Source organism: Ictalurus furcatus, chromosome 8, assembly GCF_023375685.1.
Source record: "Ictalurus furcatus strain D&B chromosome 8, Billie_1.0, whole genome shotgun sequence".
Taxonomy (NCBI): Eukaryota; Metazoa; Chordata; class Actinopteri; order Siluriformes; family Ictaluridae; genus Ictalurus; species Ictalurus furcatus.
This window is the reverse complement of record NC_071262.1, coordinates 6,114,508-6,141,491: the sequence shown is the minus strand read 5'-3', so window position 1 is coordinate 6,141,491 and position 26,984 is coordinate 6,114,508. Positions and strand designations below refer to the sequence as shown.

At 40.7% G+C, this 26,984-nt stretch overlaps 1 protein-coding gene across 2 annotated transcripts in view; it reads left to right on the top strand.

Moving 5' to 3' along the window:
• Positions 1-341: 341 nt before the first annotated feature.
• The window catches only part of drp2 (dystrophin related protein 2), a 114,338-nt gene continuing 87,695 nt past the window's right edge, over positions 342-26,984 (top strand). Inside the window, exons 1-2 of one of the 2 annotated variants that reach the window (XM_053630414.1) lie at positions 342-1,322; positions 14,952-15,120. In XM_053630414.1, the coding sequence (XP_053486389.1) occupies positions 15,074-15,120 (47 nt within the window). In that variant the 5' untranslated portion in view covers positions 342-1,322; positions 14,952-15,073. Of the gene's footprint in view, positions 1,323-2,874; positions 2,988-14,951; positions 15,121-26,984 lie in introns of those variants that run through there. The other variant, XM_053630413.1, reaches the window with a different exon arrangement.

The following is a 26,984-nucleotide window of genomic DNA, read 5'->3' as shown; positions in this document are numbered from 1 at the left end:
CTCCAGATCAGTCAACATTAGTTCAAGTACACGAGAAAATCCATATTTCTTTGCATCATTTGCTTTACAAAGCACTGCCAAATAGATGGATATCAATGAGGAACATGATACACTGCAAATATTTTCCAACATTCAATAGACACCAGTAACTTTGTGCTTTATTTGAGATGACCCAAGTGGATTACACACCTCAATATCATCAATGTAGTGTATAAGAAAGATTCTTATATTATCTCCAGACAAAATTTATTTTATTTTAAAAATTTATCTATTTACTTTGAAATGTGAACCATAAGAAAAGGAAAAACCAGAAAAGGATTCATATGTACTGTGAGGAAACTGTTAATAAGAAGACACCCCCCGGAAACTGTTAATAAGAAGACACCCCCCCATATTATTTTGGGGTATTATTATTATTATGGGTATTGACAGTAATCAGTAAGACTGGAGGCCTGTAATTTTTGCTGTTATAATTATTTTCAACAATTACCATTGAAATATTAGTCGTGATGAGAGACAGAAAGAATACTTGGTACTTATACCAATAGAGGGCGCTGATGACCAGTGGTAGGGGAAAAACACCCGCGAAAGCACAGAACTAGAACGCCACTGCTCGGGGTGTTGAGCTGCACTGTCGCAGCGTGTATTCTGTTCTCTAATGATTAATATGTCTTGTAATTAATTACAGGTAAGCAAATGAATATGAGCCGAATGAAATAGTGAGATTTGAATGTTAGATGAGTCGTAGGTTACGTGGGGAAGTTGGCCGTAAGCCCCAGTAATAAGAGTTTTTGGTTGAAGCGTTCACTAGTTAGCCGCAGCGCTAAATAGGCTAAGGCTAGCATGTGTGAAGTATGCAAAGCTAAAAGCATTATAAGTACGGCTCAGACGGTTTGGGTTTTGTATTCATCTGTGTTGAAATGTGGCATGGTTACAAAGCATAAAGACAACGGTATTGTTTTGTATCTGTATTAATTTGTGTACATAATGTTCGGGTTGATTTTGTAACAGAGCTAGAGCGTCACTGCTCAGGGTGTTGCACTGTCGCAGCATGTATTCTGTTCTCTAATGATTAATATGTCTTTTAATTAATTACAGATAAAGACAACTGTGAATAAATAAAAAAGCTACATCACCCCAAACATGCATTACTCATTTTAATGTGTGCAACAAATATTGGTGCCGAAACCTGGGATCAGCGGTGCCATTGAAGGGAAAAGTGAAGCAGTGGAGTCGACACACGAGCCATGATGGCGCTGGAGGAACTGCAGGATGAGCTGAATGAGATCCTGGTGCAGTTAACAGTTGACCAATTAAAAGAGGTGTGTACTCAAGCAAAAGTCCCTATTGAAAATCAGGCAAGAAAGCATGCGCTGATCCGATTAATCAACAAAACAGCTGATAGAATTATTGAAAATGAAGAGGAGGAAGTATCAAATGCGTTTTTAAAGAGGTTGATAGCCAATGCTAATTCAATAGAAGGAGGAAGCGCATGTCCATCGCAAGTTGTAGACGATGCTGCTGGTGATGCGTCGGTTTTAGCCAGTCTGCAGGAACAGTATACAGCGCTACAACTTAGCTTTCAGACATCGACAAAGAATATTGAGCATGAACTAAAATGACTGACAAATAAATTGGCAAACCAGCAACCTACTCAAGTCATGGTTAATCGACCAGTAATACCACCCGTCATCCAACCTCCTGAAGTGACCATAAGGTGGGACTTTAAGATTAATGGCCAGATTGGAGAGAGGGGTCAGAGAGATAAACTGTCATACACAAATTTTATCCACCAAATTGACCTGGGAGTGAAAAAGGGACACAGTGAGCATGAGATCGGTAGCTTTGGTCGAAGCGGTAGTCAGAGCTATCAGCCCAGGGCTACACCTCCGGGACATGCTGGAGATAAAAGCAGATCTCACCCTCTCACAACTCCGGACAATTCTAAAGGGCCACTTCAAGGAGGACAGCTCGGTGGATTTATACCATCGGTTGATTAATGTCACACAGGACAGCCACGAGTCCCCGCAGAATTTCTTATTTAGAGCCATAGAGCTAAAAGAGAGACTCCTAGACTCTTTAGCCTGGCGCGGAAGAACAGTATAGACCCGATTTAATTCAGAAGAAGTTACTGAGGGCAATAGGAACGGTACTAATTAGTGATAATGTCAAATATCAGTTAAAAAATTATTTAGATGACCCGACAGTCACAGATGATATACTGATCACTAAAACCAACAAAGCAGTGAGCCTTGAGTGGGAGAGACAACAGAAATTCAGAAGGAACAATAAAGAATTAAAAATACGCGAGTTGAGAACGGAAGTACAGCCCGCACAAGAAGCCTCAGGAGCGGTGGGTGGACAGGATCAGACACCTTCAGCAAGCGTTAAAGGCCTGAAAACACAACCACCAGCTAGTAGCAAGGAGACTGAGCTTTATGCAATGATTAAAGAACTGAAAAGAGAAATGGGAGAAATTAGGAAGACAGTACAGGAAGCTCCTAGATCTCCTCTGCAGGCGCGAGTGACGGAAGCGGGGATGCAGCAACTGTAAAGCCAAGAATGAAGGAAACCAATGTGACCATTGCTTCAACTGTGGACACAGTGGTCATTTATCCAGGGGGTGCAGAGGTCAGAGGAAGCCCACAGGCAGACCAGACAAGGTCGACATGTCATCAAATACAGTGACTCCTGCAGAAACACCATTCAACACTCAGACAAGGCAGGAGGGGCCAGCTAGAGATGTCCACAAGCTCATTACAGAGGGTATTATGTATTTGGACGCAAAAGAGTCACAGAAGAATGATGTCATAACTGTAAGCCTGCTATCCCCAAAACGCAAAACACAGTTACTTAACCTGATTGGGAAGAAAAGCTACTTTAGCTGCCTATTAAGCGGGGTGGCGACGAGGGCTCTGTGGGACACCGGGTCACAAGTGTGCCTCATAAATGAGGCATGGAGACAACAGCATCTCCCACACATCCAGGTGAGAAGTATAGAGGAGATTCTGGGACCTGGGACACTAGATGGTAGAGCAGTGAACCAGACACCAGTACCGTTCTCTGGGTGGGTGGAGGTAGAATTTGAGTTACAAGCAGGTAGGGGTGCAGGACTAGTAAAGTCGGTCCCAGTACTGATAACTGATGAAAAGGGTGTAGCAGAGGAGCCCATTATTGGTTTTAATGTAATTGAACATCTGTTGGAGAGGGGAATAGAGCTACCAAGTGTAGTTACTGAGGCAGTCAGTAATGCATTCTCTTTTGACTGCAAGCGAGCAGAAGTGTTGGTGAAATTGATAAAGAGCGGGGATGATGGGATAGATGAAGGCACAGTCAAAATGGGGCGTGAGACGTTGTTGATCATTCCAGCAGGAAAGACTAAAGCAGTGAAGTGTAGCGTGAGGGCAGGGGCGCTTCCAGTAACACAAGATGTACTCTTTGAGCCAATATTAAACCCACAGTGGCCAGAGGAGTTAGGAGTGGAAGAAAACGTAGTACGCCTACAAAGGGGAACTTGGTCACAGCTGCCCATCCCAGTCACAAACAACACCACTCATGATATCATACTGCCTCCACGAACCGTCTTGGGAAGAACACAGATTGCGAAAGCCATATATCCTGCAGCTGCTAAACCAATGGGAGCACAGCATGCAGAGATATTGACTCCAAGTTCAGAACAAAGGAAGGAAGACCTGTGGGACCCCCCAGTTAACTTTGATCACCTCCCACCAGTGCAACTACAGCAAGTAAAACAGCTGCTGAGAGCAGAGAATAGTGCTTTTGCAAGGGATGAGAATGATGTTGGGAACATTCCACCGCTCCAACTCAAGATTCGCCTCAACGACTCCTTGCCTGTCCGGCGAACATATATCTCAGTACCAAAGCTGCTACATAAAAAGGTAAAAGAATACCTTGAAGACCTACTGAACAGGGGCTGGATTCAAAAATCTAAATCTCCCTACTCCACTCCCATCATTTGTGTGCGTAAAAAGGATGGCAGTCTCTGCCTGTGCTGTGATTATCGGGAGCTAAACAGGAAGTCCATCCCCGACCGCCACCCAATTCCACACATACAGGATATGCTGGACAGCCTGAAAGGAAGTGCCTGGTTTTCTGTCCTAGACCAGGGAAAGGCATATCACCAAGGCTTCCTGGAAGGGTCAAGCCACCCACTCACTGCCTTCATCACACCATGGAGATTATATGAGTGGGTGAGAATTCCCTTTGGATTATCATCTGCCCCTGCAGAGTTTCAACGATCAATGGAGGAGTGTCTTGTCGGCCTCCGTGATGAAGTATGCCAGTCTTACTTGGATGACAACTTGGTACACTCCCAGACATTCGAAAACCATCTCAAGGACTTAAAGGCTGTACTGTGTCGTTATCAGAAGCATGGTGTTAAACTGACGCCAAGGAAATGTGAGATCTTTAAGAATGAGGTGAGATTTCTGGGGAGGTTTGTAACCAAGGACGGACATACACTGGACCCGGCCGACATCGCTCTGGTCCAGGTATTGAAAGAAAGGAAACCTGCAACCATTGGAGAGCTGAGGAAAGTCCTGGGATTTCTGTCATATTACCGAACCTACATCCCTAACTTTTCTAAAATAGCAAAGACTCTCTATGACATACTTACCTTGGATAAGTCGGTGAAAGGAGATCCAAGACCAAGGACTGTGAGAAGAAAAGAGAAAAGCAGAGACCAACTGCCGTCGTCGCACCCAGTCACATGGTTAACAAAACACCATCAGGTACTCTGTCAGTTGATAGACTGTCTCTCTCAGCCACCTCTGTTGGGATATCCTGACTTTGAACAACCGTTTGTCCTTCACTGTGATGCCTCACAGGGAGGGCTTGGTGCAGTGCTCTATCAGAAGCAAAACAACAAGTTGTTGGTGATTGCATATGGATCAAGAATTCTGACAGCACCTGAAAAGAATTACCAACTCCATTCCGGAAAGCTGGAGTTCCGCACAATGAAGTGGGCAATATGTGGGAGATTTAGAGATTATCTCTATTATTCACCACCGTTCGCTGTCTACACAGACAACAACCCCCTTACTTATGTGCTCACTACAGCCAAATTGAATGCAACTACACATAGATGGGTGGCCGAACTATCTGACTTACAATTCATAATCAAGTATTGCCTGGTAAAGTTAATTGTGACGCAGACGGCCTTTCACGCATGCCCATGGATATGGAGATGTACATACAGACGTTCTCAGAAGGGTTTCAACGGGAGGTCATGAACAATGTGACTCAAGCTGTGGCTGTTCAATTGAAGGAAAGTGAACCATGGCTGTGTCCAGTGAACATATCCACCCTGGTGACTAAGCTAACTGACAGTGAGTGGCAACCACCCATAGCAGAAATACACAGACATGAATTGGTGAAGAGCCAGAGAGAGGATCCAGTGATCAATAAAGTCCTGCAATACATGACCTCAAAACAGTGGCCGAAAAGAGGAGAACAAGTTTGCAACAACGATGTAGCTGCACTGATAAGAGAGAGGCAAAGACTACATGTTGATGAGGAGGGACTGTTGTATAGGAAAACAGCAAATAGATCTTAACTGGTCTTACCAACAAAGTTCCATGAGCTGGTTTACAAGGAACTACATCAGGATATGGGGCATCTGGGAGTTGAGAGGGCGTTGCATCTTATAAGGGACCGCTTTTACTGGCCTCACATACAGAGGGACGTGGAACACTACATCACCCAAGTATGCAGCTGTTTGAAAAATAAGCAACCAAATAAACCAACATGAGCTCCGCTCACTAATATTGTGACCACATACCCATTTGAACTGGTCTCCATTGACTTTTTGCACTTGGAGAAGTGTAAGGGAGGATATGAATATATTTTGGTCATTATGGACCATTTCACACAGTTCGCCCAGGCCTACCCCTGCAGGAACAAGGCTACAAAAACGGCTGCTGAAAAGATATATGGGGACTTTGTTCTGAGATTTGGATTTCCCACAAGAATCCATCACGACCAGGGGAGAGAATTTGAGAACAAACTGTTCGCCAAGCTGGAGGAATATAGTGTAGTCACAGGGTCCCGCACTACACCCTACCACCCACAGGGGAATGGGCAGGTAGAGCGCTTCAACAGGATGTTACAAAAAGCTACATCTCCCCAAACATGCATTACTCATTTTAATGTGTACAACAGTACTTTTAGAGTTTTGTACACTCTTGAACACCTCATCATTCTTACTTAATATCTGTCATAGCGATTGCGAAATTGAACATACTGGAATGTGCTTTTTTTCATCTAGTACATATGCTACCAGTTCAACAATAGAGAATTGATCTTTGTGAAACATACGTCTTGTATGAAGTGTTGAAAGGTCCACCCCAAGAGCTGCATTTAGCGGGTTAAGGGAGGTAAGACTATCCATCAAATCTAAGGCTAACAAATCATCAACATTGCAACCATTCCTTTTTAAAGTGGCCTCAATAATATGTTTGATAACTGGATTCAAAGTAGTTGATGTTATGAATTGTAACTCATCTATTATTTCATCAATGTACTTATTAGACACATTGAAAATGCTTTCTAATTTAAGAAAAAGGCAACCCAACTTATTGTTGATTATTTTGACAAAACTTATTTTCCACAACAACAGGTTCACATTAATTGCTTTCATCAACTACCAATTCAGTATCATCAGGTGTTTAGGACAAGTTTGAAATGTTCAAGCAAATGGTGATTGTTTCCTGTTTTTATGAGATGCAAATGAATATATATTTGTAAATTACTTATAATTATTGAAATCACATTTCACTGTTTCATACTTTTTTTAGATGACCTTGATTGTGCTCAAAGTATTGTTTTTCTGAATGGTTACTTACTGAATTACAAACAACACACCTAAAAGAGAGGGCCTGCCCAGAATCCAATGACTCTCTGTGATCTCTGGACAAATATGGCACTCCAGGACCTGAAGCAACAATGACAATCTGAGTACGGACAAGGAATTGAGTGTTTTCATGTGCTATGTCAATGCTTTGGTCTGTAATGTCTTAGTAGTTCTGATCTTTTCAATGTAGTACATTACATTACATTAGATTTATTCACTTAGCAGACGCTTTTATCCAAAGTGACTTACAAATGAGAAAGATAGGATTCCACCCAGCGCAGAACCGTTCCAGTGATGCCCAGGCTGGAGAGAGTTGACAGGAGGATCTGATGGTTCACAGTGTCAAAAGCAGCAGAGAGGTCAAGTAGGATGAAGACAGATGATCTAGAGGTTGCTCTTGCTAGTCGTAAGGCTTCAGTGACGGAAAGCAGAGCAGTCTCAGTGGAGTGGTTGCTCTTGAAGCCAGACTGCTTGGTGTCCAGGAGGTTGTTCTGTGTGAGAAAATTTTAGAGTTGATTAAAAACGGCTCTTTTAAGAGTTTTCGAAAGAAAAGGGAGTAGGGAAACAGGTCTGTAGTTGTCAACTATAGCAGGGTTGAGTGATGGTTTTTTAAGCAGTGGGGTAACCCGGGCTTGCTTAAATGAGGTAGGGTATGTGCCAGTAGAGAGCGATGTGTTAAAGATGTGTGTGAGTGCAGGTAATAGTGTGGGAGAGATGGACTGAAGAAGGTGAGCAGGGATAGGGTCAAGAGGACAGGTTGTGGGATGGCTAGAGAGGAGGAGTTTAGAGACATCAGTCTCTGAGAGGGGAAAGAAGGAAGTCAGTTGGGAGTTACACGGAGGAGGAGTCAGTCTATGCATGTCTGGGGCTGAGAACAGGTTCCTGATTGATGTAGCCTTGTTGGTAAAGAAAGTGGCAAAGTCATCTGCAGTGAGAGAAGTAGGGGAAGGGGGAGGAGGGGGACAGAGTAGAGAGGAAAAGGTTTTGAAAAGAATGTGGGTGTTGGGAGAACTAAGAATCTTCTCTTGGTAGAATGTGGCTTTAGCAATGGAGATGCTATTGGAAAAAGAAGAGAGAAGTGTCTGGTAATTGGTTAGGTCAGTTGGGTTGTTTGATTTGTGCCATTCCCTTTCAGATGCTCTTAGTTTGGCCCGGTTGTTACGCAGAGCTTCTGAGAGCCAAGGACTAGAGGGTGATGTGCGAGCAGGTCTGGAGGTTAGGGGGCATATGCTGTCAAGAGAAGATGTTAGAGTGGAACATAGCATGTCGGTTGAGGTGTTTAATTTCAAGTGAGGAAAGTTGGCTTTCAGAGGGTAGTAAGGTTGTGACAACGGAGGAGAAATGTGAGGGGGAAAGGGAGCGAAGATTGTGACGAAAAGAGATAGAGGGAGGAGACATTGATGGTGGTGAGGGGAGAGAAATAGAGAGTAAAGTAGTAAAGTTGCATTTTTTGCACAACTACCTTATGTGAAAAGTTAATACTGAAGAAAGATACCACATATCCTACACAGGGTCATTGGGAGCCTAGAGCCTATCCCAGGTGACTCATGGCACAAGGCAGGTGACACCCTGGATAGGCTGCCAATCCATCGCAGGGCAAAGTCACACGCACACAATTTAGAGATGCCAATCAGCCTATAGTGCATGTTTTTGGACTGGGGGAGTAAACCAGAGTACCCAAACTCCACACACATACAGGGCAGGAGCAGGACTCGAACCCCCAACCCTGGAGGTATGAGGCAAACATGCTAACCACTAAGCCACTGTGTCCTTTGAAGAAAAACCAGTCACATTAAAATTCTTGACTCTATATGCAACACTCAGCTATACCCCAGTGTGGACTGATGACAGCTGTGTTTGGTCCCTTTTTTCTTTCCTTCTCAACTGCTCTGCAGCAAAGGTGACACAAATGACAGGATGTGCATGAGAAATATATCCTGCAATTAAGAAAACAAACAAAAAAGTAATTAACTGCAAAATGCCATTTTCAAACCAAATATTAGTATTTGCATTCATATTACTCATTTCAGTCATTGGATGGCGAAACAGGCTAAACATTAGCAGGAATTTTGAAACAATGCTGAACCAGATAAAACCCTGGCAGCATCCATATATTTTACAAGATTTGCTGTGTATCCTGGTGCCCAAAATGAGATCACACAAAACTTGTGTTTAAAAAAGCGATAAAAGAGCTCCACAATGAAATGTCATGACTATATAATGTACCAGATCATTATCATGCTGTATGCGAGTACATGTCCTTGTCACAACTCTAGCTAATTTAAGAACCACTGCACAACTGTACAAAAGAACAAATATCAAACAAAATGATATTATCATGGGTTAAGTAACACATTCAAGGTTTTAACCATCTTTATGTAAAACTTAGAGGTTTTAAGAGGTGTGTATAGGCTTCACGAAGCTCAAACATCATTGAAGACACTCTAAACTTTTGAAATGTACAGAATTAAGTGATGACAACTCAACTGTTGAATGCAATCATATTTACTAAATGAATTAAATTTAAAAATCCAAAGTATAATGCTATTTTAAATGTTACCTGTCAAAGTAATTTGAAGAAGCCCTTGTTGGTGAGCACAGGTTTTCTCCTTTCCACATATACCTAGATTCCTTTCTTCCAGACGGTGTAATTTGTTTTAAGTATTTTATTAATTCTTGTAAATATGTCAGAGATTAACAAGCTAAAGTTAGGATACATGATTTTTTTTTTCTGTTTTATTTACATAGCCATAAAATCATTTATTACAGTGTAGTTCATGTGTGTTTGTGTTTGGCATTCCTTTAAAAGACCAAAGAGCGAAGGAGACTATAGGCCTCGTCGATTCTCTCTCCCAGATTTCAAGTGTTATTGAAAGCATAGATTAAGTTGCACAAACTCGGAAAAGCATATTATAAAAATTTCCCTTCATTGTATAAATAAGTTTAAATGGTTAGAGAAAACCTTCCATGAGCCCATTTTGCATAGGTTGGTGGAATGTACACATGTTCCTGCAGGAGGATTAATAATTTATGACTGGACCAGGCTCATCTCTCAAACCTCTCATTGGCTTGTTTAGCAAACTAGAAGTGACGGGGCTGACAAGATGGCCCTGGGTGGCAGAGAGAGCGATGTCATAATCCAGCATGTCAGAAAGCTTTTTTCTTTTAATGAGATTCCTACCTTTTGAATGAGCCCAGGTCATAATCTGCTCTACCATGATTGTCCTCATTATTTCTGGTAACAGCTGTGAAATGCTATGTGCATGTGGTATGGGGTGCCCTGAGTGGCCATGTATAAATCCCTTTTCAGTGAACTTAAACATGCTTTGTTTTGATGAATTTAGTGAGAAAGAGAGGAATGAATATGTTTATTTGATAGAATAGGAACTTTCCTCAGATAAATGTAAAAGTCGATAATACCATACAGCATGTACACTGATTATACATGGAAAACATCAATCAAATGTAATGATAATTTAATAACAGTATAATCTTAACACCCTGTGGACAGTGAATTACTGTACATACTATCATTAATAAACTACAGTAAAGGTTACAGTTAGGACTGGGTATGATATCTGTACAGACCATTTTTACTAGTAGAATTTAACCATAAAATATCATTGAGCCAGGTATAAACCTGGCACAGTGATACAGTGCATCCGGAAAGTATTCACAGCGCTTCACTTTTTCCACATTTTATTATGTTACAGAATTATTCCAAAATGGATTAAATTCATTATATTCCTCAAAATTCTACAAACAATACCCTATAATGACAACATGAAAGAAGTTTTTTGCAAATTTATTAAAAATAAAAAACAAAAAAAGCACATGTACATAAGTATTCACAGCCTTTGCTCAGTACTTTGTTGAAACACCTTTGGCACCAATTACAGCCTCAAGTCTTTTTGAGTATGATGCTACAAGCTTGGCACACCTATTTTTGGGCAGTTTCTCCCATTCTTCTTTGCAGGACCTCTCAAGCTCCATCAGGTTGGATGGGGAGTGTCGGTGCACAGCCATTTTCAGATCTCTCCAGAGATGTTCAATCGGGTTCAAGTCTGGGCTCTGGCTGGGCCACTCAAGGACATTCACAGAGTTGTTCTGTAGCCACACCTTTGTTATCTTGGCTGTGTGCTTAGGGTCGTTTTCCTGTTAGAAGATGAACCTTCGCCCCATTCTGAGGTCCAGAGCGCTCTGGAGAAGGTTTTCATCAAGCATATCTCTGTACATTGCTGCATTCATCTTTCCCTCGATCATGACTAGTCTCCCAGTTCCTGCTGCTGAAAAACATCCCCACAGCATGATGCTGCCACCACCATGCTTCACTGTAGGGATGGTATTGGCCAGGTGATGACTGGTGCCTGGTTTCCTCCAGACATGACGCTTGCCTTTCAGGCCAAAGAGTTCAATCTTTGATTCATCAGACCAGAGAATTTTGTTTCTCATAGTCTGAGAGTCCTGTCATATGCCTTTTACTGAGGAGTGGCTTCCGTCTGGCCACTCTACCATACAGGCCTGATTGGTGGAGTGCTGCAGAGATGGTGGTTCTTATAGAAGGTTCTCCTCTCTCCACAATGACATCCTGGAGCTCTGTCAGAGTGACCATCAGGTTTTTGGTCACCTCCCTGACTAATCGCCTTCTCCCCCGATCGCTCAGTTTGGCATGGCGGCCAGCTCTAGGAAGAGTCCTGGTGGTACCAAACTTCTTCCATTTACGGATGATGGAGGCCACTGTGCTCATTGGGACCTTCAATGCTGCAGAAATGTTTCTGTACAATTCCCCAGATCTGTGCCTCGATACAATCCTGTCTCAGAGGTCTACAGACAAGTCCTTGGACTTCATGGCTTGGTTTGTGCTCTGATATGCATTGTTAACTGTGGGACCTTATATAGACAGGTGTGCGCCTTTCCAAATCATGTCCAATCAACTAAATTTACCACAGGTGGACTCCAATCAAGTTGTAGAAACATCTCAAGGATGATCAGTGGAAACAGGATGCACCTGAGCTCAGTTTTGAGTGTCAAGGCAAAGGCTGTGAATACTTATGTACATGTGCTTTTTTTGTTTTTATTTTTAATAAATTTGCAAAGATTTCAAACAAACTTCCTTCACGTTGTCATTATGGGGTATTGTTTGTAGAATTTTGAGGAAAATAATGAATTTAATCCATTTTGGAATAAGGCTGTAACATAACAAAATGTGGAAAAAGTGAAGCGCTGTGAATACTTTCTGGATGCACTGTATGTATTTTATACACAGAGAATAGAAGTGGGAGCTGGTTTGAAAGGTTGTGAAAACTGTTTTGAGCTATTATCTATTGTGCATAGCTCACACAAATATCATCAGAGTTCTGTAGAATTAAAGTACTCCCACTGCATCTACAAATCAGGCCATGAGAAGGTTATGCCACATGTTCATTAGCCAGATATGTATTCGATCTGCATATTGCATTTGAATATGAAGTGAGAATATTAAGTTTCAGTTTTACACCGAAATCTGTGGTTTGGCAAAGTATTGTTTGCTTGCTCTCAGTTTGACAGAGGTCAAACAGAACTATCCCTAACTATATGACACAAGTTTACAAAATAAATAGATATATAAAAATTCACATTTCCAGTTCCTAAATTTCTGCAAAGGAAAACTACCTGCAATCCTGTACAAAAGAACAGCTCTCTCAGCTTTGTTGATGTTTAAACTACAAGCAAAAGACCAATCAAAAAACACTAATAAATCATAAACATTTTATCCTGTTTATTCTCACAATATCTTTATTAATAAAGAATAAATAACTGTTTTTTAAATGTGGTATTGTTTGTTTTATTCAACATGTGTAGGGGTTTAATGGCAACTCTCCCATGAGCATTTCTCTACATGTCATACTGTGCATGGTTTGTTGTGTGTATGACAAATAAATTTGAATTTGAACTTTAACACTTCACTTTTATACTCAGATACTAGTGGGGGCTTATTGGTCTGGACCAGGTATGTTAAATTAAGAGAAAGGGACTGTTATAAACAAAGACTGCGAACACATAATAAACTGTAAATTAATGAAGTGTTTAGATTTTATGGATACTCATAAAAGGCCCTTAAATGCATGACTTCCAGGGATAAAGTTCTTCATAGTCTTTTCTACTGTTGGTCTATTGTAAACTCCTCTGTTCTGAACACTTTTCTGTGCTGGGAAACTTTGCAAAGCACAGTTACTATTACAAAGCACTGACACACATGACTCCTTCAATAAATGTTAAATAAATTCCTCCCAACAAAAAACTTCACATCAATTATTATACGTTTCGTTTTTATTAAACATGTTTTTTTTTTATTATTGTTTGGTTTGGTTATGTGGTGTGTCTTCTAAACAAGTCCCTGTACAGTACATGAACTATTAATATAAAAACAATAATGTATTAGAATGAGCACGTTAATATAAACCTATTGTTTATATATACAGTAAACCCCTGTATCCACTGTTTCACTTTTTCAGTTGACTGCGGCATGAAAAAATTATATAGAAAATTAGAGAAATACAGTAAACATTCATAATTTAAATTGCGTGCCATTCTGAGTGATGTGATTAAATCTTGTGCGGTCCCGCCTGGGACGTTACCCATCCTATTATCCAGCGTAGAAGACGAACGTAGAAGAAGATGGGTGAGCACAGTACAATAAATATTTTAGACAGACAGAGAGAAAGAGAGAGAGACCACATTCACATAACTTGTATTTGTATTATTATAAGTGTTCTGTTTTATTATTTGTTACTCCTGTTAATGTCTGATTGTGCCTAATTTATAAATGAAACTTTATCATAGGTTTGTACAATATATAGTACAGTATATAGCTACTATCCACAGTTTCAGAGGTAATTTCAAAACAATCAATTAGAGATGGATTTATTTCAGCTTTATTTCACTATATCAGAATTCCAGTGGGTCAAATGATTCCAAAAAATTATATAATGACTTTCAGAAGCTTCTGATTGGCCAATTTTCATAATTAGGAGTTAACTTGGAGTGTACCTGTAGCTGTCGGTACGACCTGTGGTAGAATTTGCCCCTAACAGCAAGTTGTGTGCTTTGGCCTGAGGTTGGCACGGCACTGCTGAGATATTTGTATGGGGTAGGCTGGTGACCAGTGCCTGCCTACTGGGTTGTATGCTCTGAATTTCTGGCTTGGTAGGTGTGCTGGCGGGTGGACTGATGCAGAATGCAATGGACAATGGTGTCTTTGAAATGAGAGGAATTCTGTGGTATTTCAACCATGCCTTTTGATCAGACATAGACACAGTCTAAATCAGGCTTAACTACCAACTCAGAGGAGATCAAGGAAGGGTATCTGTCTATATAAGAAGGTATTACAATTTCTTGGGTGCTCTCCACATTAAGGTAAGACCTTAACTTACTATGTTAATTTGTTGAGAGATTACTGAGGGCATTGATCACAGGAGGCTGAGACCTGCACTGTCATTAGAAAATTATATTTAAAGTGCTCTTGAGTTAATATAAGTTACACTTCATGCCCTTTGTCCTGTAGGTGTTTTATCATATTTTATCTGCAAAGCAGTGGCAGTGGTTAACTGTTATAAGTCTTTTTTGAGCTGGGCCTTTTATCTTACAAAGGTGAAAACTCTGAGGTGAGATTCTGACAGCAAGGCAGTATTTCTCAAACAGAAGAAAGGGGAAATGTTACAAACATTCTCCGAGTGTCTCTGAACCTTGTTGAACCAAATATAGTTTAAGTGTTTGCTTGATATGGTATCATCCTTTATATGGTATACTTCAATAGCCTGGGTAATTTGTTATAAATTCAGTTATTATCTTGTCTTGTGGACTATATGTAAACATCTGTTATGTGAAATAGCTTATTTAGGATAGTACTAAATAAAAAATAATGGGATTTTCATGATTACTCTTATTTTGTATTAAGTATTAAGATTTTGCAGATTCTACAAGGGTTATGTAAACTTTTGGACACAACTGTATGTGTAATGTTTGATAGATAGATTATATTTGTTTCTGTTTGCTGTGTGTTAGAATTTCACCTAAATAATTCTGTCTGTATGTCTTGCAGCTGCAGGGCGGCCCTCGTGGCCGAAATGCCACTGTGTGCCCTGGCAGTCAGTGGGGGATCCTGAGGGGCAGGAGGAGCCCATCGAGTGCAGCAGGCACAACCTCAAGCATTCTGACCAAAACATGAACCTATGTTGGACCGAGATCAAGCGCAAATCCCACAACATCAGGTACCATTCACACTTTTGCTTTAAAAAAAACACCTGCTCTCTGAACATACACCAACATTCCCCAAATTGTGAAAAATGTTGTGATTTTATTTTCAGGCCTTTCTATGAGTAGGCTCCTAAACAGTTGTTTCCATTACATTTAGATAACTTAATTATGTTCTGGTTTGTTTACGCACTTAAGGCCATATGCAGAGTTCAGTTACGTGCATATAGTGAGGATTTAATACCAAAATACTGAAACTGTGCACATCGGTATTCAGACCTCATATGTAACTGCTGTCTTAAGCACTATTCCGAGAGTTGCACAAGAATTGTGTGTGGGGTGGAGTTTGCCTAAAACAGAGGCACGTCTCAGTTACGTGCAGTTCTGACTCAAATAAAGAGCAGTAATTCCAGTGCCACTGACTGACAATTTGATGGAACCACAATAACACTTAAATTTATAACAATTTTAATTAATTAATAATTAAATAATTATCCTTTAAACCATGGTCCTGTTTTCTTTACATGCGAGTGCATCAAACTTACAAAAAAGCATTGGTATTATTTTATTAATTTGGTAACATAAAAATAGTTCATTTAAAGCATGATAGAATAGCCAACATCCCATGCATATGTTATGATTTCATGACAGACCAGGAGTAATGGGCAAGGATAGAAGACTTTCAGGGAGTACATCAGAGCATTCAAACCATTACCTTCATTTTTGGCTCACCATGTTCAACAGCTGGCCTGAGTTAACGGACTGTTTTGTTACAATGCCCATGGCTATTGGACCAGTTTTGCCGGGATCATGTTGCCACAATGCATTTTGCTCAGTGTGTTTACACAATAAAATCCCTAGTATTGAATTAACACCTAGAGTTTCCATATACACCTATTTGTCTCCATATAAACACTGTAAGGTATAAATTCAACATTCTGGGTGTTAAATCAACACTCTGAGCTTTGCTGTGTAGACTCATTTGATTGTTAGCATCAATTCCTTTTGCTATAGCATAGGGCAATTTTTTTTTTTTTTTTAGTGTTATCTGTGCTAAAGCAAGAATTTGAACATTTGATGTGGAATCTGAAAAGTTACAGCTTGATCTATTAACTTTCTTTAGAGCAATTTACCATGAATAATTTTGTGTGCCAATATAAAAGTCAAACAAACTTTGAGGGAGGGAACAAAAAACCTCTTTGTCATAATCAACAGACAGACATTGTTGTTATCCTCTCACACCATACTAAAGCGTTCTGTGCTCCGAGTGGAATGTGTTCTGGGGGTTAGACAGGAGGACAGTGGCTTGCTGGGAATTTGTTGTTGTTGGTGAAGATTTTAGTGGCGATTTTTCAGGAGATGACAAGACCCTCCTTACTTCCCACATGGTGCAGCTGTGAGGCAGTGCTCATGACCCAGATAATTTTTCTTTCTCTCACTGTGCTATTATCACTATGTGCCCACTGAGCATTGTAACCTTTCGCCACTTTTTGAACCTGTCTCCTCAGTAATGCTTAATGGGGCTGTAATAACATGATAATTATTAAGCAAACCCATCTAAAAAAACACAGCATGCAATGGTCTCTGATTAGAATCTGACCTGGTCAGACATCTTGCTAAACTCTCTCTCCCTCTGTCTTTCTGTGTGTGTGTTTGTGTGTGTTTGTGTGTGTCTCTTTGTGGAGTGAGAAAAAAACAATACTGATTATGTGCAAGTTATAGGAAGCAGTTATGGAGAATAAATGCAATATGCAGAATGGAATCTTTAATGCACAGGTGATTTGTCAGTATCTCTTAAAAAGGTACATGGTGAGCAGATACACTATACGGCCAAATGTATGTGGGCACCTGACCACCACACCCATATGTGCCCATTCCAACACCATGGGCATTAACACAAAGTTGGTCCTTTGCTGTTATAACAGCCTCCAATCTTCTGGAAAGGTTTTCCACTAGATTTTGGACTGTGACTGTGGGACTGTTAATTGCATCTTTGCAGGGGACTGAAGATGAAGTATTATTAATGATAGAGGGCTGCATCTGTGTGACTTCTGGAATGCAATAATTATCAAGCACTTGGAGGTTGTGTTTGTGCCAGTGTTGGTGAACACAACTTTCCAGACAGAACAAATCATCAGGGGCTTATTAGTGCATGAATTATTTAACAAATGTCTAGATGAAAATAGGGAAAACAATTAAAACAGACAGGAGCACAGAGTCTATATCTGTCAGCTGGTATGGTATGGATAAAACATTTCTAATATCCAGTGGCTGTGTGTCGCTGCTATAGTTTAACTAACTTGCTGGCAGATATATTAGAATGGATTTAATCATCATGTAAAGCAAAAACTTGCTAGTGGGGGATATTCAGTGTGTTTTCAAATAAAAAGACTTTGCATGCTTACATAGACAGAGATGTCCAAGACAATGTCAGAACAGAAAGGGATAACAGAAATACTTCGCTAGGTTTTACTGTATGGATGCTAGTGTTTTTGTTTTTGTATAGGAATCATTTTGCATAGTCTTACTGGACAAAAGTGTCAGGCAGCAGAGCCTGATAAAGTGCAAAAATGAGGAAACCATAACTAGATCATAAACCAGAAAGACTTTGACAAATACAAGGCTTGGTAACGACTGGTATGCAAACACAGTCCTTATATACTGGCAAGTTTGATGGAATCCAGGTATCTGTGATTAATAATCAGGTGAGTTGGAATCCATGGCAGCCATGTTTGTTGGCCAAGTGGTGTTATGGGAGTTATAGTTACTGATTACCAATTACCGATACACCGATTCTGGCGTTGACATGACAAAAAGTTACATATAGCTTCAGCCTAATGTAAACTGAGCAGCAATGCCCAACCCTAGCCATATTACCTGCCTACTGCTGCAGAGAAAATCAGAAGTTTATCTCTTCATTATTCCCCCAGGGTGGGTCTGTACATTTAAAAATTTTGTTGCATTTTAATATGAATGCTTTGTGATGCATGAGATTGCTCTTATTTTTAGAGAAACATAATAATAATAATAATAAATTTATAAGTACATTTCCCTAAACACTTGATCTTAAATGAAGGTATGTGTGTGTTTTTATAAATGGTGTGACTCAAAGAATGCAGGTTAAGGAGATGTGTCAAACTATATGTGTCACCTAAGGCGAGTTCAGACAGATCCATATGCAGTCTGAGGCAGATGATCAGCAAACAGGCAAAACAGGGCAAAAACCAAAATCACAGAACCAGCAACAAGAACAAGATCAAATAACCTGGAAAGCGAGACACAAAACAAAACAAAATGGACACAGCTGTGGACAATGATGACACATAATGGAAGCAACCAGTGACAATACAGGGGCGAAGACAACATAGAGACCATAACAAAAACACACGTGGAAACATAAACAAAGTCAGTGATAACCCGGAAGCGCACGCTGTTGTACTTCGGGCAGTTCACACATGCCGAATGCTCCAGTACTCAGAGCGAGGGGAAATTTGTGACAGAATCCCCCCTCCCCCCAAGAGTGCTTCTCCTGAAGCACCCAAAAACACTCTCCCCTGGCGGTCCTGCCCCCCTAGGCAAAGTGTCCACACAGGATCCATGGTCCCAAAGCCAGCATTGTCTTAGAATGGGCTTCTTCCAGGGAAGGAGATATGGGGCATACAGACGGGAAGCAGGTGGGTTGGCGACAGGTTCGCCGGGGTCAGATGACTGGGCTAGGACATGATTGCCAGGCTTGGGAGGCCTCAAGCATGAGCTGGTCTTGGTGTGTTTACATGTTTACAGAACAGAAACCATATCAAAAACACACGTGAAAACATAAAGTCAGTAACAACCTGGTTAGCGCGCGCTTCAGCAGTTCACGCATGCTGAATGCTTCGGTACTCAGTGTGAGGGGAAATTTGTGACAGTATGAACAGCCCTGCTTGTTTCTTTTGTTTATTGTATTTCCTGTTTGGCTTCAGTTTGTATTCCTGCTTCTAGTCATTTACATTTATGGCATCTGTCAGGCTTTTATCAGTCCCTCATCACCCTCTAATGTTTAATGAAGTCTTGGATATCTTGGGCAAGTTTCTATTTCCCTCTACTTCTTAGAGGAACTTTCCTCTAAGTTCCTTGTTTTTGTAGTCATGAGTTCATATGATATTGTTCCATATTATGAGGATATTGTTTCCAGTGGTGGTGAGAAGAGCTACATTTACATTTTACATTTATTCACTTAGCAGATACTTTTATCCAAAGCGCCATATAAATGAGGAAATACAAGCAAAGTGATATATCAAGCAGAGAACAGTACAAGTAGTGCTACCATACAAGATTTTAATTGAGTGCTAGAGGAGGAAAGCACACAGAGTAGAGGTGTAATAGCCACTGTAAGTGTGAGAACGAGTGAGACAAGGGGACAAGGTAGAGGTTAGTTAAGTGTTCATGGAAGAGGTGGGCCTTTAGCTGTTTTTTTGAAGATGGTGACAGATTATGCTGTCCGGGTTGAGGTTGTAAGTTTATTCCACCAGTGAGGAACAGTCAGTTTGAAGGCTCTGGAAAGATACCTCATGCCTTGCTGAGTAGGCACTACCAGGTGTCAGTCGTTTACTGATCGCAGATTGCAGAAGAGAACATAAACCTCAAGGAGAGTGTTGAGGGTGTTGCTGTTCCAGACAAGTTCTTGTACATGAGCATCAAGGCCATGAATTTGATGCAGGCGTCTACAGGAAGCCAATGGAGGGAGACAAAGAGGTGTGACATGGGTCCTTAGAGATCAGTAGAAATGACTATTTTCTGCAATATTAAACCTTTAATGCCAGTCTGTTATAATTTAGAACAAAATATATATATTCATTATTTTTTGTGCATGTCAGCTGGTACTGTAGCACAGACACAGATACCAATGATAAGATACTATATATAGTATATATACTATATAGCCAAAAGTTTGTGGACACCTAACCATCACACCCATACAGTATGTGCTTTTTGAATATCCCATTCCAGACTTTTGCTGGGGAAGACCAAGCTATAGAATGTCTTTGTATGGTGTAGCATTACACTTTGCCTTCACTGAAACTAAGGAAACATTTTCCAGCATAACAATGCCTCTTGCGCTAAGTGAGGTCCATAAAAACATGGTTTGCCAAGGTTGAAATGGAATAACTCGAATAGTCTGCACAGAGCCCTGACCTCAGTGCTTAATCTGTAAATCTGCAGGTACCAGAACACTAAGAGGGTAGTGATCTGACAAGTCAGGAGGCACGTGAAAGGTCCCAGTCCCTGAACTTACAAACTCATAATTGCTTCACACAGTTTCAAAGTTAGCTACAAAGCACATTTTCCCAAAGCACTTCAAAATGTTCAGGTGTCCACAAACTTATATGTATAATAATAATACTATTTTAAATTATTACTATAAAGATCAATAATCAGTAATAAATTAAACAAAATCAATATTTGATGTGGCAACCCTTTGCTTTAAAACAAAAAGTAGTCTCAGGTACAAATTGTGCAGTTTATAAGGAAATTAACTGGTAAGATTTACTGTGCATCTTGGAGAATCTGCCGCAGTTCTTCTGGTGACGTGACTGTCACACTTGCTTGTCTGTGTGCATGTTTTTTGTCTGAAAAGTGTTTTGTTGCATAATAGGTGCTTTCTTTAATGACATGCAAACATTTTTCTGTAAAATTTTAATTTTTGGTTGAAAAAGTAATGTTTGGAAATATAAAATGCTTTTGTACTGATTCAGTAATGCAGAATTCATAAACATCTATAACAAAATTTGTACAAAAATATGTTTTGGATGAAACAGGTTAACAGTTTTGCAGTATATATCTGTTGATCTGCCGAGAAAATCATTCCTATAAATATTTGTTGCCAGTCACAGGGTCTGGGAATGATGCAGTTTACCAGACAAAAGAGTATAATTCTATGGTCCAAGTCATATAATTAGTAGCTACTGCTATGAGATAACACTGAAATTTTGGATTATACAAGAATGACATCATTAAATAAAATTAACATTTAATTAACATTTTAGCTGTTTAAACTTGTCTCCACAGGGGATTGTATGCTGCTAGCTAGCCTCTAATTCATAGCTAATTGGGGCAGTGGTGGCTTGGCGGTTAAGGCTCTGGGTTACTGATCAGAAGGTCGGGGGTTCAAGCCCCAGCACTGCCAAGCTGCCACTGTTGGGGCCTTGAGCAAGGCCCTTAACCCTCTCTGCTCCAGGGGTGCTGTATCATGGCTGACCCTGTAGGGGTCTACATGGCTGACCCTCTACTGTATATGTGACCAATAAAGACTCATTATCATCTTGTTCAAAAACAAGACAGGAATTAAAATGGGATTCACGTAGTTTGCTTAATGGTTCAATTATCTTTAATATCCATTTTTATCAGAGAAAATAAGACAGCTAGCAAAGTATGCATCTTAGCTAAATAATGCTAATACTGCTGGTCACAGGGATTAGAGGGATGGACTCTTTGGGTGGTCTTATAGGTGGAATTTTTTGCTGACATGAACAGAAAATCTAGAAAGGTTATTCAGTTACAAAATGAAAAATTCCTGTCACTTTATATACATATACACTTTATTCAAGTGGGAGAAATTTTTGTCTTTTACCCAGTCAAATATTTCCTTACTCAATTCCAAAATTAAAGCTTCTGGTTGAAAAAAAAAAGTGAATTAACTTTTAACTTTACTTGATGGTATCTCTAACACTTGCTATGGTTTCGGCAGAAATTAGGAAACTGGAGGCAGGCTTGAAGCAACTCAAAAAGCACTTTATTTTCTCTTTATTTTTTTAAAGGTCCAGCTGACTCTACAAAATGTATACACTCACCATCCACTTTATTAGGTACACCTGCACATTCATCCAATTATATAAATCAGCCAATCATGTCATCACATCAAACTTCTGAGATGCTTGTCTGCTCACAATGGTTGTAAAGAGTCACAGAGATCACATTTTTCTTCATTTTGATGTGAACATTAACTGAAGCTCTTGACCTGTATTATTATTATTATTATTATTATTATTATTATTATTATTATTATTGCCTAAATTTATCACCCGTCCACCATTATGCTTGCCAGTTGGTATGAGGTGTTTGTGGTGATACTCTGTTTTTGTTTTTGTCAAACATGTGCTATGCATGATGATCAAACATCTCCACCTTGGTCTCATTAGTCCAAAGGATTTTGTTCCAGAATTTTTGTGGTTTGTTCAGATGCAATTTTGCAAACCTAAGTTGTGCTCCATATTATTTTTGGAGAGAAGGGGCTTTTTGCTAGCCACCCTTCCCTGAATGCCATACTTGTTCAGTCTTTTTCTGATTGTGCTGTCACGAAAATACTGTAAACATTTAACGTGCTTACAGAGGCCTATAGATCACATGATGTAACTCTTGGGTTTTTCAAGTCAATTCAAGTGGGATTTTATTGTCATTCCTTTTTCATTCCTTCATTTCACTTTCATTTCCTTCAACTGGAACAAAATTATGTTTCTTCAGGACCATGGTGCAACATAGAACAGTACGCAAGACTACATAAAGTGCAAATACACAACAGTGTGAGACGAGTGCAAAACAATAAATACACAGAACAAATCAATAAATACACAAGCCAATAGATACACAGAACATGGACTATAAACTGTAAGCTATTGTGTAATGTAGTGGCACAAGTATAGCAGCAATAGTGGCAGCAAAAACTGATGCAGCTATGTAAAGTGCAGTGTGCAGTAGTACTGAGTCTTATTGGGTTAGATTTTCAGCTAGTCCAGGTGAATGTTGGGAGGCAGCAGGGTGTTGAGTAATCTGACTGCCTCAGGGAACAAAGTGGTGCAGAGTCAATGCTCCGGTACCTTCTGCTAGTTGGCAGGAGGGTGAATAGTCTATGAAAAGGGTGAGAAGAGTTGTTCATAATACTGGTGGCTTTGCGGATGCAGCGGTCCTCACAATTCGCAGTAGGATCTTGTGGTCGGAGGCTGTGCAGTTCCTTTACCACACAGTGAGACAGCTGGTCGGGACACACTCAATCGTCCCTCTGTAGTAGGAGGTGAGGATGGGAGGGGGAAGTTTGGCTTTCTTCAGCCTCCACAGGAAGTGGACGCGCTGCAGGGCCTTCTTGACTAGGCAAGTGGGGTTGAGAGTCCAGGAGAGGTACTCAGTCATGTGCACACCAAGAAACTTGGAGCTTTTGACTCTCTCCACAGTTGTTCTATTGAAGTGCAGTAGTGAGTGGTCCACTTGCGTTCTCCTGAAGTCGACAATCATCTCTTTAAACTTATCAACATTAAGCAATAGGTTGCTGTCTCTACTCCATTCTGTGAGCAGGTTCACTTCCTTTCTGTATGCTGACTCATCATTGTTGCTGATGAGCCTACAACTGTAATGTCATGAGCACACTTGCTGATATGATTAGAACTGAACGTATCAACACAGTCATGATTCAGCAGGGTAAACAGCAGTGGATTGAGCACACAGCCCTGGGGAGTGCTGTTGTTCAGTGTGGTGGTGCTGGAAGTGGAGTTGTCAATCCTGACGGACTGGGGTCTCCTGGTCAGAAAGAACAGGATCCAGTTGCAGAGGGAGGTGTTTAAACCCTGCAGGCTCAGCTTTATCAGTTGTTGTGGGATAATTGTGTTGAATGTTGAACTGAAGTCTCTGAACAACATCCTTACGGTATTGTCCTTTTTGTCTAGATAGGTGAGAAACAGATGGATGGTAGCAGATATGGCGTCCTCTGGTCAGCGGTTGGGACAGTATGCATACTGAAATGAGTCTAGTGTGGTGGGAAGACTGCTCTTTATGTGTTTCATGACTAGTTGTTCGAAGCACTTCATGATGATAGGTGTGAATGCAACAGGCCGGTAGTCATTCAGGCAGGACACAGATGCACAGGGATGATGGTGGTCGTTGAAGCACACAGGGACAACTGCTTAGCTCAGGGAAATGTTGAAGATGTCTGTGAGGACAGATGCAAGCTGATCAGCCAGGTATGTTGTCAGGACCTTCCGTGGTTTCCGCTTTCCGTGGGTTGACTCTGGACAGAGTTTTCCTGACATCTACTGCAGACAGACAATGTACTTGGTCATTGGGAGTTGGGGTGGTTTTCCTCACTGACATGTTGTTCTGTGTTTCGAACCAGGTGTAGAAATTGTTCAGGGCATCTGGGAGCGAGGTATCAACATCACAGACAGGTGGTGTAGCTTTGTAGTCTGTAATGTCCTGAATGCCTTGCCATACACGCCTTGTGTCCTTGGTGTTTATGAAGTGAGTGTGGATTCTTTCTGCATAGTTCCACTTTGCCTCTCTGATAGCCTGGGGCAGATTGGACCTTGCTGTGCAGAGGGCTGCCTTGTCATCAGACCCGAAGAGTCTCGGGTTTTCAACAGAGAGCGCACTTTAGCAGTCATCCACAGTTTCTGGTCACATGTGGTGATGGTCTTGAAGGAAGTTACATCATCCATGCACTTGGTGATGTAGCCAGTTACTGATGCTGTGTATTCCTCCAAGTCTGTGGTGTTGTGGTATGTAGCAGCCTCTCTGAACATATTCAAGTCTGTTTGCTCAAAACAGTCCTGAAGTGTTGAGATGGCTCCCTCAGACCAAGTTCTCACCTGTTTCAGAACTTGTTTGGCATGTTTCAGAAGTGGTCTGCATGCTGGGATTAGCATAACAGAGATGTGGTCTGAGCCGCTGAGGTGGGGGGCAGGGTGCAGCCTTGTAAGAATCGTGAATGTTGGTGTAAACAAGGTCCAAAGTCTTTGTACCATGGGTTGCAAAATCAGCATGCTGGTGGAATTTTGGTAGCAGTGGTTTCAGATTCACGTGAATCTCCGGCAACAATTCAAAATCCATTGGGGTGTGTAGAGTTCACTTAGAGCTTTCTTAGTGTTAGCACCTGGTGGAATGTACACCACGATTAGGAGCACAATGGTTGTCATGTATTAAACGTTAAGAAGGTTAGGACAGATTACAATAACGCTATTGAAGTCAAGAAACAGGCAATAGCTCAGATGATCTGTAAACAGGCATGAACTAGGCAAGGCAAGAATCGAGAATGAGGAACAAGAAGCAAGATCAGTGAACATAAAACAAAATGAGGAAACGGGTACAAACGCTTGGTAAGGTGAGAACACTCAATACTTTGCAAAACCACTGTGTTCAAGCAGTCTCTTTATACAGTGGTTGTGAGTGCTGTGAATTTGATGCAGGTGTGCGTGATTAGAATAAATGTTAGTGCTCTGGGAACTGCAGTCCATGGCGGCCATGTTTGTAGGCCGCAGTGCAGGATGGGAAATGTCACTGGTTTGCTGTGATATGACAATGGTAAACACTCTGGGCAGGTAATATGGTCGGCATATCACAGTCGTAAACTCCACCAGCGATGAACAATAGCTTGAAATCACAAATGCATTCCTGCACCATTTGTTGTTTATGTAAACACACAGACCACCTCCATGAGTCTTACCGGACAGTGCCGCTATCCTGTCAGCATGATGTGCAGTTAGTCCGGCTAGCTGAATGGCTGCATCTGGAATGCTGTAATTTTGCCATGTTTCTGTAAAAGTGAAAACACAACAGTCCCTGATTTATTAATCAGTCCAGTTTATTGTCAAGACATCGAGCAATGGAGAGGAGAATGGATGGTAGAACCGTATGGCTTGGGTTAGCCTTTAGCCTAGCACGTATGCCAGCTCACTTTCCGTGCTTCTGCTGCCTCACACACAGTTTCTGGCACCCTCTCTTCCGGCCAGCAATATCGGACAATATCACGGTCCCAGGGCCTGGTTCGCGTATTAGCACGTAGCTCATCTCGCAGTCCATTGTTTATTCCTCCTGAGCTTTGTTATCCAATGTTCAGCAGAATTTGGCAATGGTAGACATGTACAGCCCATTGAATTTACTTAATTTAAATACGTACAGTACATTGGCTCTACGTGATTGAATTGAGTTACATTAACATGATTTGTTTTTGTAAATCAAACATGATTTGATCATATATTTCCAATGCCCTGAATAAAATTAAACTCCACCTGCACTGAGGATTGAATCCCGGTTGCTGGCATTCTGCAACAGCCACATTACCACTGCGTTATTCTACCACACACATTTTAGCTGAATTGATCATAATTAAACCAAATATTCAAACCTTTTATGTATTAGTTTAAACATGTGGCATAGTTTTTTTAATTTGTTGTTACAGAAAGAGCATATTTACAACATGATTTACACATCCTGACTACATGACTCAATCACGCTTATTTTGTATAATTGAATGTTGTAATTAGAAACTTGTTAGGTTTAGCAGAAGTTTTGATGAGAAACGTTATATTTTTATGTGAACCATACATAATTTTTTTTTTTTTAATCTAACCAACCACACATTCCATTTTTTTGTGTACTATGTGTTCAGCTACAGTATGTTGTTCCAGGTTATTGTGTGAATTACAACAAATGAATTTAAATTCTAAGAACCGTGCTCGCAGGGTGCCTTGTTATCACGAGTGATGAAAAATGTGCATTCTTAAAGGCTACATATGTATCTATCTATCGAACTCTAGAAGTATTGACACCCTAGCTCAGAGTTTCCGTTGGCCGGTAAATACCGGTTTTTGACCATTAAAAATTCAAGAGGGGTCCATAGAGCTCACCTCTCTAGGAGTAAACTGTCTAAAATATATCCCAATGTTCCTGACGTGTGAAAAATGCAAACTTTCGCCCTGTAACCTCAGTCATATGTTTGCACTCTGTCCCGAATTGCAGAACTTTTGGAACTCTTTCTTCAAAACTATGTCCGACGTTCTTAAAATTAAATTAGATGTCTGTCCTTTAATTGCCATCTTTGGTGTTCCATCTCAGTGTCAACCTCTGAACCATAAAGAAG